Here is a 15,282-nt window from a genome sequence, read left to right as displayed (position 1 = left end):
CTTCTTCTGTGGACTTACTGACTAAAAGAGCAACTGAAATGAAGAGAATGATTAAACCTGCCCTGTCCTGAGCTGTTGCAGTGGGATCATCCCAAGTTGTCTGGAAGTTATTGTATGCTGGAGAAAAATATCTTTGGCATTGAAGCAGTACTGAAGCAGTGGGTTTGACTTCAGCTGTGGAGTGACAGCCTGGAACCCTGTGCTTGGCCTCACCAGGACCGTCCAGTCCTTCTGCAGCACCAAATCACCTCATCGCTTCCTTTCGGGGAGGAGGAAAGCTGCTTCTGGTGACAGTTCAAAAGCAAGATAATTGGCATGGGGGTAGTTAATGCAAGTTGCCATTCCTTAACATCAGAGATTCGCTAAAGTACTAATAATTACTGTTAATATCTTCCAGTGGAAACTTTCTGAGTAAACGAGCACTGGTTGAGGCAGCATTTAACGGCCGCCGCTGGCATGATCAGAATGCAAATAAGTGTTATTAGCCTAATGATTTTGCTGTCACCACGGTGTGCAGCAGTAGTGTTGTGAATATGTCATGCAGTACCCGTGAATTTGGAAAGTGTGTCAAAACACAACTTCAATTAGTTTGCTCTAATTATGACTCTAGAGAGTTCATAACTATATATCACTCCTCATTAAAAGAGATTTTCTCGTATGGATTAATACAGCACATGAAGGGGTGTTTGAGCGATTGGAGGCAGGGCTGTGCAGAGGGAGGATGCCCATGGGATGCTAGGAGGTGCAGCAGGTCTGGAGCAGCACCAGGGTCCAGCCCCATCCCATGAGCTCCCGGTGCAGGACCAGAGCTGGGACATCTCCCAGGCAGGAATGGGCGGCTGTGCCAGGTCAGCTGTGGGTGGCAGCTTCGGTGTCCCTCAGCACAGGAGCCTGTTGGATGGTTTTGGACAGGCTCTTCACTTGAAAATAACCAAACCAATAACAAACTTGAACAACAAGAAACCCCAAACCACAAAAGCCCTGGGAGGAACCACACTTGCTGCTAAAATAGAGATGTGGCCCGAAAGCTTTGCTCTGGTAAAGGCCAAGGAACACAGGCACTCAGAAGCCTGTGCCAGCCTGGCCTTGGCAGAGAAGCCCTTTGGGATGCCGGGTGTCCATGCCCCTTTCCCAGGATATTTGTAGTGCCTTTTACATGCTGTCTTGTCACATTGCCTGAGCGTGTTCCAGCTTTGCAAAACAGCAAAAAGATTGTTGTGCTCACAGGTGAGAAGTTGTGGAAGGGTTAAAGTAGTAATTGTTTAAATCTTTTAGGCTTTCCTCCCAGTTCTGTGGTAATTTGATGAAGAACTTCACCCTAATTAAATATTCAAATTAGGAATAAGTGTCAGTATGGCTTCCCATTGCCTGGAATGATGATTAATTGTATTCAAAACTCTAGTGGCCGCTGTAATCTAAACCAAACCGTTGTTCTTGATTATTTGTGCAACACATTTACCATGTTTTTGTTTTAAAATTTGAACTAGTAATTGATTTGCCATATGCCGCAGAGCTGCACATACTTCCACGATATGTGTTTAGGAACTTGGGGACTTTGTAATTGGGATTTTCTTGCTTTTCAATGGCAGCCTCTTTTTTTTGTCTTCTACAGTGCAAAATTATTTGGCTCTTACAACACATAAGGAAAATGTATTATGCAATCAACTTTGTAGGTATAAGTTATATTGATCCTGGCCAAAGTTTGCATTAATTTAAAATAAATTAGGCTTTGTTTCCCATTTCTCCCTACAAAGTCATGCTTTTGTAAAAGGACAGGGGGAAGGGGAGACCTGATTTCCATCCAGCAGTCACTGCCCTGTCTTGTAGGCTTGCAGCTAATGTTCTTCTTGGAGATCTCTCTCTGGCTGTCCACGTGCAACTCAGTGGGAGCAATGGAATGCCCAGTTGTCCTACCTCAGGAATGGCAAGTGGCCCCCAGGGCAGGGATGCAGGCCATTGTTTCCCAAGGAGCCCTCGTTACAGCCACAGTCAAGCCCCTGGTGTCCAGGCTGGGCTGGCACTGGCCCCAGCCCCAGGAGCAGTGGTGGGAGTGCTGCCCGCTGAGGGCAGGTCTGCATGTGTGCTCCCCGTCACCTTGGTGTGCCCCTGCCACCACGGGATTCCTCAGTGTGTCTTAACATCAGTCCCTGTGAAATGGAGAGAAAGGGGGTTCCCTGTGGAGCTGGGCAGCGAGGGCTGGGCACTCCTGCTGCTGCCACAGGCGTGTGTGTGGTCAGGTCCTGGCGGGGAGCGACTCGTTTGCATTGCATGTGTGGCACGTGCACCCCCTCCATCTGCTCTGTGTGTGTGTGTGTGAGCTGCCTGGCACGGTGGGACCCACTGGGGCTGTGCTGCAGAGATTTTTCTGCAAGCAGAGAGCTCAGAGCTGTGCTGGAAGGCTGCTGCCTGCGTTCTGGAGCCAAGGGCTGTGTTGTGGTGCTCAGGCAGTGCTGCCTTGAGCCGGCTGTGGGACAGTCCCTGCAATGCCCTGGCTGAGGGGATGTGTGTCACCTCCCTAGCGTGGCAGTGGGCTGTGCAGGAGGGCTGTCTGGAGGGCAGGGGGTCGGCCTCTCCTGCAGCACAAGCTGGTACAAACTTCTAAAAAATACTCTCCTTAGAAATGGCTCTTTTAAGTAGATCTGCTTTGTTTGCTTCCAGAACAATTCCTGCTGTTCTGTTTGTGGTGAAGAAAGCAGTTCCCCTACAGACCAGAGAAATTCAAAGTCTTTCTATTGGCTGTTTTGGTGCCTTGGAAAGTATTTTTGGATACTGCTATTAAAAACCAAATGAAAAGTGTGTCATGCCTACAGGCAGTGGTCTCCTATTTTAAAGTGTGTTCATGACAAACCTGCTTCTCCAGAGACTCTCATGTGGATTGTGTTTTAAACAGCAAACTCATAGCCAAATTCAAATATACTTTCACACCATCTTTTTTTGGTTAGAAATAGCTTTGGGAAGCACAAGCAGACTCAGACTGTTTGCTTTTTCTTATTTTATCTGTACTGTTCACCATCAGCTGCATCGAGGGCTAAAAATACATAGTTCTTCCCAAAATGTGTCCTGTTTTTAAAGACAGATAACTTCCAGATGATTCATGTGGTAGATAAAACCTGCTGGCTGAGGACATGGGTTTGATGCTCTGCTGGAGAATACACAGGGCCCTGTCTCACACACAGGGACTCCAGGAGGACACAAAGGTCACCTGGTTTTCCCTCTGGCAGGAGGGTGATGCTGAGGGTCTGCCTGTGTCCGGGTGAGGTGGGAGCTGCTGCCACTGCCTCATGCTGCACTGAACCCCTCTATGAAGAGGGAGCCTCTTCATTATGTGTGGCAACACAATCCTGAAGATTAATGATAACATTTTATTAAAATTCACACAGACCTGGGATCTGCATTAGAAAAATACAGATTTTAATTAAAAGTGAAAAGCCACATGGGCTGTTCCTGGGTGCTGGCTTGAGTGGAGCTGCTGTGCCTGGCCAGGGGCAAGTGCCCTGCTCAGAGTGGATGCCCTGCCAGGGCTGGATGCTCCACCATGGGTAGGTGGTCACTGTTGCATCCCTCAGTTTTTGGCTGAGCCCAATGCTCAATGGGGTGGAGGAGGCTGACGTTGCATGTAGAATTTGTAGACAGTTTTGGAAGCAATGTTAATATCAATATTTGCTGCTTAACCTGACTGGAGTCATCAGGCTGGAGCGAGCTGACAGCAGCAGCATTTTCTGCTCTGTAGTAACATCATCCCCAATTCCCCTCTCTCTCCCTCAGGCATATCTCGCTGACACTCCCGGCCAGCTTTCGGGGCAAGAGTCACAGCACCCGCCTGGACCTGGAGCACCAGCACTCCAACCTGTATGCAATCTCAGGTGAGCTGCCACGGCTTCTTTGCTCTTGTGGAATCAGAAGTGTAACCAATACAGCAGACCTGCACGTGCAAGCAACCAGGTGTGTGGTACCCATGGAACAGCATCAGCTTTTGATCAGTGCCATTTAATAGTTGAGAGCAGCTGGGGTGCAGAGAGGTATGCATGGTAGAGTCACACTTAGCCACGATTTTCTCTTTGTTATGTTGTTTTTGAAAGGGGAAAAAAATATTGCCTTTAAACCTGACTCCATCAAAACGTACTGAAAGTCCAGTCCCTTCTTCTGGCTGAAGGAGATTTTAGGACAGTTTGGAAACCCAGAAAAAACAGCAGTGGATTCAGTGGGCTGTGCAGTAGGTACTGCTTGTGCATAATCAGGGAAGAGAAGATGACAAAAATGTGCCATTCACAGGTTTTTGCTATTAATAGTGAGTGACACTTGTAACATGGGAACACGGCATTAATTCATGTACCATAATCAAAGGGTTATTTAAAAGGTAATCTCTGCCTGAAACTGCAGCTTCGGGTTCCTAAAGAGATAGAATATAAAAATTGCATAATTCTTGTCAGTCCTTGTTTTTCTTGTTACTCTCCTGCCCTAATAGATTTGGAAATGTAAGGGAAGTTGTGTTCCTGTGTTCACACGAGACAATCCTGCATGGAGATGGGAAGCTGTGTTTTCTGTCCCGGGAAAGCACCAAATGCCCAACAGCAACTCTGTGTGGGTGTAACTGCGAGAGACCCTGCTCCAGGGTGTGCAGGGCTGCCTCTGCTCACTGCACAGCCTGAGGAGCCCTTTGCAAAGAGCCTGAACACTTTTCCAGATCATTACAGCCAAAGCACAAAACAGGCCTATGGAACTGGGCAGGGCATTAGTTCTCCATGTTTGCATGAGCACATTTCAAAGTATATAACTCTTATTTTTCCTTATTGCGCATTCTCGTCCTGAAATGCTGTTATATGAGTTGTGCATATGCTGTAATGGCTATTGCAGCTGTGAACCCTTTCCAAAGAAAGAGTCTTGTCATATGAAACATCCCGTGCATTGGCAGGATCTTCGTGCACAGCTCCTGGCCATGGCTGCCTTGTCAGCAGCTGCAATGAGGTGCTGTGACAATTCCCTTTGTGTGCTTAAACCTTGCTGAGGTGGATTAGCCCCCAGACGGTGCTGTGGAAACCATTCCCAACTTTCCTGTTCCGTTGGTGTTGTGTGCAGCCAGTCCGGTCTATCTGCAGTGCTCGCTGCAGTGCCATGGCAACGGGAGATTTAGGAGCGCCCGCCGGAGCTGTGCTGCAGGCCAGCTTTGCCAGGCCAGCTTTGCCAGGCCAGGCTTTGCCGGGCTGGCTTTGCCGCGGTGGGATCCCCGCCGGGGTGGGTGGGTGCGGCAGTGGCGAGTGGCCGGTGTGGTGGGTGAGGGACACGGGGTCTCCGGCGGGCACAGGATTCCTCTGTGCCTGTGTGGCAGACAGGCCTGTGGGCTCCCTCTCTTGGCTCCCAGCATAGTGGAGCAGCTTCTGGGGCTGGTGAGGGAAACAAAAGGCATTGAGAACAGTCTCTTCTCTTCCAGTTTTGGTATTGCCTTCGTCTGTGGTGGGCACAGGAGGGGCTGCTCGGGAAGGGAGGGCTGGAATGAAGAGCTGCAGTATGGTCTCGCTGCACTCTCTGTAGACACCTAAGATTTTCTCAGTAGTCAATGAAAACATTTTAAGCTGGGGTTCAGCATGTTTGTGGAAGGTGACATGAATTTTGGCTGTCAGTCCTACTCTCTATCTCAAACACATTTTGGCAGAATGACCATTTCCTTCCTGGAACAGCCCATTACCCCTTGGACTGTGTAATGCAGTTGTTGTTTACACAAAACTGGAGTCAAGGAAAAAATGGTCCTGAAAGCAACAATTACAGTTTTTAACTAACCTTTTGTCATTGCCAGTCTTGGCAACAAGACATTGGGTGACCAGAAAGTTAAGGAGGCTTCTCTTGGTGCAGTAAACTAGTAAGTCAGTCCCTGACAGGGTGCAGATAGGGAAGCACTGCCCAGACCCCACAGCAGGAGCCTGCCAAGTGCCATGGCAGTGCAGCACTGGCACTGCTGGTGTCATCCTTGTGCCCAGCACCTTTGCTGGTCCCACCTCGTGCCACACGTCCCAGACCAAAAGGCAGAATTAGTTCTAAGTTAATGTGCAGAAGGTCTGTGGGTGCTGCTGTGAGCGGGGTGCTGAGGAGCTGACAGGTTTAATGTGCAGCTGCTGGAAGAAGAATGCCTCACTCCAGACAGACCTGTCAGCAGACACGGCTCAGTATTTCACAGCACAGTCTTTTCTCATGGCCTTCAGCTTAATTAAGATGTTGTTGTGACTACATACTGCCTTCATTTCAGACTTGAGCATCTTCTGCCTGCATATTGCTTTGGCTTATCAGAGGCACAAGGACAGTGAGGGAGAGGCAGCTCTTGCAGGCAGGCACAGATAATAACATACAGGGAAAATTCCTGAATGAAGTGAAAAATTATTTATAATAATGGTACTCAAATAGAAGGGAAATAAGTCACTCTAAGGGTATATAAATTTTTATGATAGTGTATAAACAGCCATAGCTTGCCTTGTCTCCCATCTATCCCTGCAGAGAATGAGGGCAACATCTAGCATAAAGAAAAATATAATAAGAAAACGAAGAAATGAATGGGAAGAGCTGGAGGATTGATCACTCAGTGTATTTGTATATCCTCATGTAAAAGGTGCTGCTGACAGGTGGCCAGGTTTCTTCTGTATAAAACCATGTGTGTGCTGTCAGGGCGGTGTGAGCAGCCTTGTTTCGATTGATGAATTGCCTGCTTTCTTGATTAAACCTTCCGTCACTTACGAAACAAAAAACCTGTGTTTCGATGGCAGAGTGGGACATGTCAAAAAAATCTGTCTGCTTTACCTTTGTGCAGATGTTGGGCACAGACTGCCACATGTATTATTAAAATGAATGTGGCATTTACTGTGCATTATTTCTTTCCTGGGAGAAGGGACCTGTAAATTATATGCTAATAATAAGCTTTAACCCTTTCAGGAACTTGGAGATTTAGGAATGCTAATATTCCTGCAGGCCCCACTAATTGAATGGGCTCTAACACTGCAATGCTCTGAAGTAACTAAGCATTGGGTTCCAGCACAGTGTGCTGGTGCCTCTCGGGATCTTGCCTCCATAAGTTTTCTACTCTGTAAGTGCCACTGAAACGGAAACCTTCTGGATTACAAAATCTGATTACAGGCAGAGTTGTCCTCTGGGTTGGAGCTTAGCTGTCACATCCCAAAGCATCACACACTTTATCCACTGATAAAGCAATGTCCATGCTGGGATCAAGGCTGCAGCACCAGCCGTTCATTTGCTGAGGAACATTGGGTTTTGGAGCAGTCATTTGATGCAGCGATGTCTTTGCATATATTTCTTACCTTAAAGGTATTATTATGTGATTGTCTTTAACCACATTACTAGCACAATTACTTGTGTATTTTTTTCTGTGAGAAGCTGGGCTGAGCACCAGGGAGGGGAAGCACGGCCAGCTGCCAGCATAGCCTGGTGTTGGCTGGAGGTGTGTGCCAGCACACCACGGAGGAGGAGGTTTCCATGGGCAGCTCTTACAGGTGCCACTTCCTCCCCAGCTCTCCCTTGTTTATTTTGGAATCGCACCCCAGTATTTGTTACCTTAAGGAGGTAAATATTTACTTAAATGGGTGTTTATTATATTTTATATATAAATATTTATTTATGATATTTATTATTTGTTTCCCTCTTTAAGACACTTTCTATAAAGGCCAGAGCAAACTGTGGTCTGAGGGGTTGGAGGGGGAAACACTTGCAAGGGGATGCTCCGGTCCAGGTTCCACCTGCTGGGTCGCACAGGTGAACATTCCCAACAGGAGGCCCTGGGGCAGGGCCCTGTTGGGGAGGGGGCAGAGGGGCTCAACCTGGTGCAACCTGACCAGGGCACAGGGGTGAGGTGAGCCAGGGTCTGGCCATGGCACGGGGGCGAGCGAGCTGGGGTCCATGTGCAGGAGGATGGGCTGCTCCTGCAGGCACTGCAGGGAGCTTGGGCGTTCACTCTACTCTGATTTCTAATCCAGCTCTCTGGAGGCAGCAGAGAGTAGAAAACTTATGTTAATGATCAGAAAAACATCAAAGCCAGTGGATTCCCAAAAAGGAAAGCAAGTTGCTTTTCCATGCTGGAGGTGGTGGCTCTCAGTGAGGGGCAGGTGTCACCTGTCCGGGCAGCGGCGTGGGAGGGGTTTGCTTTGCTCCTAAAGCAGCAGTTTGCTTCCTGATCCCTTCTCCTGTTTGCAGGGGCTGACTTGGGAATGTCTGATGGGATCTATCCTTTTTTTTTCCTTTTTTTTTTGTAATGACAAAAGTTTCTTTCAAAGGGCTTTCTAGATTTCATTACATTTCAGTGCCCATATGTCAACTTCCTTCTTGTTGCAAAATGCCAGGTTATCGGCCACACCTGCCACTTCCTTGGATGTCTGTTTTCTTTTAAAAGACACTGTATCTTTTTTCTGTGTGTAGGACAGACATTTTAATCAGATGTTAGTCATTTATTTTTGCAAACTATTGTTTTCCTTCATCATTTTTGCAGATAATTAAATGGCTCACTTGGCACAGTGTGTCTGCTTTATTAAAACAGGTAATTTTGAAAAAAAGAAAAATGCTATTTTTTGGATCAGTGCACAAGGATTGCTTTTATCTTTGTTGTCTGGCACAGTTCCTGGTGGTTCTGTGATCCCCTCCGATGTTTGAGGGTTTTGGGACCCCCACTCTCAGAAGGGGAAGTCTTGTGCTACATCTTACTGTTGGTCCCCATCCCTTCATTACATTCTTGGCACTTCTTAAGAGTAGAAGCGGAACTAAATTTATATTTTGTGACACTGAATTTTAATCAGGATGGTCCAAAAACCAGACAAGTTATGACACAGGCTTTATTCTGCATTGAAACCTCTTTACTGAGGCTGAGATTAAAGTCAGCCTGTTCTTTACCTTATTGCAATTTTCAGTCTTTGGACTAAGAGACCTGGATAATCTTCCAAATATGAAAGGTCCTATTAATATCCAGCAGTTCAGGGATTCTCGTGTAAAATGCTGCAGCTGCGTATTTCAGAAAGGGAAGTGTGTTACTTAATACTATATTTAATGAGATTCAGAAAATACATTTGTTATTAAATTAGCCCATCCATGGTGTACAGACCCTTGGTGTCCCGTGGCAGCACACCCCCCACGTTATCTGGGCTGTGGTGGGCCAGCAGCCCCAAATGGGGATGACGGAGCCGTGAATTCTCCACTGGAGTCTTTTTTGAGACGTGTTTTTTTGATGAACGTGCTGTTGCCCAAAGTGCTATTCACTGTCTTCCTCACCTTGGTGTCGTGTGCCTGCATGGGAGGTGAAGGCCCTGGCTGGGCACTGCCCTGCTGGCATGGGGAGTGGCATGCAGGCATCACCCCTGTTCCTCAGCGCACACATCACCTTCCAAGGAGGCTGCTCAGTCTCTGCTGACAGGATCATCCAGCTGTAACCCGCCCAGTGGCGGGGCTGTGGCGGATGCAGGACACATCCCAAAGTGTGTAGCAGCTGGAGTGGGGTGTGATGGAGAGAGGGTGATGGCAAGGTGTCTCCACCACTGCCACGGAGCCCCCCAGACGGGTGCCCTCGCTCCACGTACCCCGAGCAGTGGGCCAAGGCTGGTGGCTGCTGGAGGAGGATCACAGAATCACAGAATATTCTTAGTTGGAATGGACCACAAGGATCAACAAGTCCAACTCCTAAGGCCATGTGGGGATCAACCCCACAACTTGGTGTTATTAGCACCATGCTCTATCCAGCTGAGCTGATCCCAGGATGAGGGGCAGGACTCCGTTCTGGTGGAGCACAACCTTGGGCGGGCTGGGCTGTGTTTGTTTTGCTTTGCCGAGTGCCAGAGTTTAATTTTTTTTAAATAGGAAGACGCTCAGAGGTTTGGATATTTAAACAGTTATTAACCGAATGACAATTAACAGATTGCAGAGACAGATTTTCTTTTCAAAACCTCCGAAATTGAGTACAGTTTGCAAAACTATCACAGCATAGTAATGACAATGAATTTTGATTTCCCGGAACTGATATTAGACTCCTTATTAAACTATGTGCATCTGCTTTTAATTTACTCCAAATAATTGGAAAATGCAATGAAGCTTTCCAATTAAAGCACGGCTTTATGCTGTTTAATAATACCCTCATAATATTATAGCTTATGAAGTGACAGGTGAGTTGGTGTATGAATAAAACATAAAGGCAGCAATAAGGGACAGAAAACCAGAGACAGTTGTTGGGGATTTTAAATGCTGGATGTAATTTGCATATATTAATCTCTTCTTTTCAGCCTTATCAGGCGTTCTTCAGTATTTGAAGTTAAAATAGCATTGACAGGCGGGAGTACGCTTAGTTTTTTCAAGGATTTATTACTTGTATAATTTCTGATCTTTAATAAGCAGATATGACTGATCCTCATAGTTCTATAGAAATCGGTTAATTGTTCCAGATGGCGTATACTGATTATGCAAAATTACTTTTCACACCATTTTTTTTTCTGATGGAGTTTGGAGTAAAATTAAATTTTTTATAGCCTTCTTATCATGCTGTTTTACAGTGGGTTTTGCACAGAAGTTGAATTTAATCTACTATATTACATTGACCAGCACAGTTATTCTAATGTAGCATTCTGTGATTTGACAAAGAATAATAGAACACGTTGCTCATTGTGCATTTCTGTGCTGCTAATAAAAAGGAGTTGCAGTGCAGCAAACCAGGCTGTTATTTATGAAGAATGCTTAATTTGCACAGTTAAAAATGCAAGATTGTTACAATGAGTTGTTCACTCTTTTGGATAGAAGACTTGGGCAGAACAAATGAAAATAGTCTTGTTGCTACAGATTCCATCTACTAAAGCAGGAGTTTTTAAATGCCTGGTGTGGCTGGGCGAGATGGTGCTGGGAGGAGCAGCCATCCAGGCAGCACACCCGGCTCTGAGCAGGAGATGTCACTGGTGTTTTCCCTGATTATCATCATCCAGATATCTCAATGGCATCATTTCATAATTGAAAACATTTATAAAGGTTGTTGGGCTTCATTTATCTAATGAAAAGCTGTTTCTATAAAATAAACCCCACATAAAGCCCTCTTGCTAATAAGTTTATTGCAGTTGGTGTTGGCAGTGACTCAGTTGTTGGAGGAGGTGTCCCATGGCCTTGCTGTCCTGGCCATGGGCACTCCGTGGGCAGGGGCTGCAGGTTTATCCAGGAGTCGGGCCCTGGTTAACTCTGGCATGTCCTGCCCCTCGTGGGCCATGGGCAGAGGTTCTGCCTGGGCTGGGCTCCATCCTGGGGGCTGCACTGCCACCACCCCTCAACCTCCAGGGAGGGGCCAGAGGACCAGTCGGGGCTGAGCCCAAGGCATCCTACTGATCTCTGAAAAGCAGAACAGCAAATGTTTAAAAAATGACCTTGTGGTTAATGGAATTAAAATCCCCAATTAAATTAGAAAAGTGGGGACACAGCAAATGGACTTTTAGGAAGAGTGCGTATTTTTAACTCAATAGAAAAAAAGACAAGTAATTAACTCAGCTATTAGAAAGCTCAGAATTTCTCCCATCTCCTGTGGAACTGGAAAATTGTTTAGTGTATACTCAAATATTCATATAGATACGAATAATATATGTGGAGACAACTAATGGCATAAATCAGAAATGATTAGAAAATATTTGTTCTAATGAAGTAATAATTTGGTGGTAATGCTTTTCATCAGTGCAGCTTAAGGCTACATTAAGTGGACAGACTTTATATGGATTCTCTAATTTTAATCTTCAAAATGATATCTAATGTCTCATTAAGACTTGCATATAATGTATCTTAAGTACAGTCATTAAATATAGTTTAGGGAGATGTATGTTCAGATATTGCTTAAAGATGTTTTAATAGGCCCATTTACTCTGATGATATTAATGAGCTCTTAACACATATTAAGCTTCTAAAACTAGTGGTGTCCTCTCACAGTGAGCAAGTCAACATAGGAATTGGATGCTCCAGCAAAGCTGGTTTTCCACGGGCTCCTCAGGCCCCCTGTCCATCCCTTTAGCTCTGTCAGCCTGGGGCTGTGTCCCTGCTCCTGGCGTGTCCCTGGGCGTGCAGGGGCTCTGTGGGGGTGGCTGCTGTGCATGGTCAGAGCTGTGGGCTGGGAGCAGGCTGGGCCTGCCAGTGTCCGTGCTGTATTGCACACATTGGGCTGCATATCCATTAAAATAAACAAATCAGATGGTGTAAGGAAAGAGCCAAATAGAGTCACGCATTTAGATAAATTCTGCTATTTGATCATCTTAAGTGAAGATGCAAGAGTCATAATTAAGATAATAAAAACTGCTTGTTCTCTATTGTCTCTTCAGTTTCAACTCAAAAAGTTATTGCAAAGAAAATTCTCTGGTTTCATCACTCAGCTCTTCTTAACAAATCCTTCTGAGTTCAGAGACTTTTATAATTACTAAATTGGTTTGTTAGGAGGAGATAATAGCAAATTTCTTTTTTTCATAATTGGACATTTCTTCCCTGTAGGCTAATGCAGGCGCAGCACTCACATACACAATAAGCTGTGCTTTTGAAAAGCTGTAACTAGCTAATAAGTGCCGTGGTGTCAATGGAGAGTAATGGCGTGCTGATTAGCATAATTAATGACAAATGGTGGTGCGGAGCGGGTGGATTGGTTTAGCAGATGATGAATGCGCTGCGCCAAGGCCGGGCCCTGCCGTGCAGGCTGGCAGCACTGCCCCTTGTGCCCATCACCGTTCCCGGGGCTCGGTGCCCCCAGCACTGCCATCCCAGGGCTCGGTGCCCCCCAGCACTGCCATCCCAGGGCTCGGTGCCCCCAGTGCCCCCCAGCACTGCCATCCCGGGGCTCGGTGCCCCCAGTACCCCCCAGCACTGCCATCCCGGGGCTTGGTGCCCCCAGCACTGCCATCCCAGGGCTCGGTGCCCCCAGTGCCCCCCAGCACTGCCATCCCAGGGCTCGGTGCCCCCAGTGCCCCCCAGCACTGCCGGGGCAGCTCCGCGGGGCAGCTCCAGTGCCTGTGCTGTGGCCGGGCAGTGCGACATGTGCCCACTGTGCTGGCACAGGGAGCTCTGGGGGGCCAGCACCGGTGGGAGAGGAGCCAGGGACGAGCCATCCTCATCCTCTGAGGGCTGGAGGGCCACGCCAGGCGCTGGCCATGCTAGATGGGCACATTTATCTGTGACTTGATTAATCGGGGCTCATTTGCATTCACAAATGAGACTGATAAAAATGAAGTTACCTTTTCACCTTTAAGGGGGAGGAGGGATTATTTCTAGGTTGTCCCTTTTTTAAGTGATAAGCAACTCTTTTAGCAATAAGGATGAAAATATTTAATTTGCATTAGCAAAAGAAGCTAATTATAATATAGTTAATTAGCATCTGGAAACGAGGATTATCTTAATTACAAAGCACAGTTTCCTTAATAGCTACAAAACTGTAAGTTTGATCTATGTGGAGATTGGTGACTATTATTATGTAATTACTGATCATATTAATGGTGCAATGTATTTAGATATCATTTGCATATGCAAATGAAATTTACCTGATAGAAATATGTGGCTCCGGTAATGACTTTGAACGCTTAAAAATTAAATCCCGTTAGGAGATCTGGATCCCGAGTTGCTGTGCAGTGGCACAGTGGATCTCCTCCTGCAGAAGAGCTTTTGCCTCTGCAGAGCCGTGGATCTGTGTCTGGTGGTTGGGAGAAGGGCACGTCCCTCGGTGTCAGGTCCAGGTCCCGCAGCAGGTGGTGCCCATGCCCTGTGCTCTCCTCTCCAGCACCAAAGGCCTCAGCTTTGTGTCCGTGTAAAGGCTCTCCTCGCTGGATGAATGTTCCATGGGATAGTGGGAGCATACTCTCTGCATCAGTGAGCTCCAGGGTAGGAGATGGGTGTCCCATGTCCTTTTTAGCCACACTCCTTATGAATCCTTTGCACTAACCTTCACATGCCTGGGAAATGGAGAGCACGGTGCTCTAGGGCAGCTGATTGGGCTTTGTTCCCCTGCTTTTACTGGAAACACAAAGCTGCCTGTGTGTTAAAAATAACTCAAGCCCTTTAAACCAAAACCATGTAAAGAGAGGATGCCATGCACCCTTGTCTCCCCTGGGAGCCCTGTGGGACAGATGTTGGTCTCTCGGTGCACAGCTGGAGGACGTGGGGTGCTGCTGGGCAGGATCACAGCATCATTGCACGTGGGAGCATCTTCCCCTGGCTGGTGACCTGGCCACTGTCCAGAGAGCCTGGGGAGCCCAGAACCCTCATGGTGGCAACAAATCCCACCTCACACTGTAGGTGGCTTAGCAAAGGAAAATCGAAGCTTCCAGGGCCAGCCATTGTAACGAAGTGCAGTGTGTGGCTTTAATACCCCCTGCTCCTACCCTGCAGCACTGAAATGACCAAAGAGCAAAACATCGCCGTGCTGGGGGGAAGCCACGTTACCCAATGGGATGTTTCTCTCATCAAGCAGCAGAAATTTCCAGCTGCTGGCCAGGGAACACTGCAGCCATTGTGGGGCTGCCCGAGATGCTTTTTGCAAGTGCTGCTCCAGCCTGCGCCGCCGCGGCAGACAGACATTACATGTTTAATGACTTCCAAGGAGTCTGTCATTACAGCCAGAGCTGAAAGGAGTGGAAAAGCGTCTGCATTTCTCTTCAGCGCGCGGCCGTGCGCTGAGGCTGGAGGAGAGCCTGCCTTCTCCTCCCTTTGCCTCCCTTCACCTCCCCATGCCTGAGCTGGCCCAGCTCTGCTGCAGCCCCACGCGAGTGCCCTGGTTTGTATCTGCTCTGCTCTAATTAATTAAGGGTTGTTGCTTGGAAGTAGCACATGCTAAGGTGTGATCTTTGAAGTTTAGTGTAGTGCAGAGACTTCAAAGGGGACATTTTATTAAAAAATAATAAAATCAAGAGCTCCTAAACACTTGCAATTTGAAGAGCTTGTTTGAAGTCTCTCCATGTTCTGTGGTGCTGATGGAGCCACAGTGCTGAGGTGCTCCTTAGCTGTCACCATGCAGTACTTAACCCTCACTTTATTTAAAAAAAGAAAATAATCAAAACCAGGAGTATTTTCTCAAGTGTTTTCATGGCTTGATCTTAGCGGTAAAGAACTAATTGTGCCGTGTCATGAGCTATGCAGGAAGCGGAGAAAATCAAGGCTGACAATCAAATTAGCAAAAATGAAAATTTAGTCCAGGTCTGTTTTTTTAATCAAAGTCATTTCAAGATGAACAGGAAAGCTGTAAACCTTTCCCAAGGTGGAGGTTTCCTTCTCCAGCCCAGGAGGGCCCTGCTCTCCTGCTCACTGCACCACACGTCG

General features: G+C 47.1%; 1 protein-coding gene across 4 annotated transcripts in view; it reads left to right on the top strand.

The window, feature by feature from the left end:
- MVB12B (multivesicular body subunit 12B) overlaps positions 1-15,282 on the top strand; it is a 58,337-nt gene that overhangs the window by 26,415 nt on the left and 16,640 nt on the right. For all 4 annotated transcript variants that reach the window (XM_051807590.1, XM_051807593.1, XM_051807588.1 and 1 more), the window contains one exon: positions 3,766-3,863. In XM_051807590.1, the coding sequence (XP_051663550.1) occupies positions 3,766-3,863 (98 nt within the window). The remainder of the gene's footprint in view (positions 1-3,765; positions 3,864-15,282) is intronic.

The sequence above is a fragment of the Manacus candei genome, unplaced genomic scaffold (assembly GCF_025592945.1).
Source record: "Manacus candei isolate 608988 ecotype Guabito, Panama unplaced genomic scaffold, ASM2559294v1 h1tg000071l, whole genome shotgun sequence".
Taxonomy (NCBI): domain Eukaryota; kingdom Metazoa; phylum Chordata; class Aves; order Passeriformes; family Pipridae; genus Manacus; species Manacus candei.
This window is presented reverse-complemented; position numbering and strand designations above follow the sequence as displayed.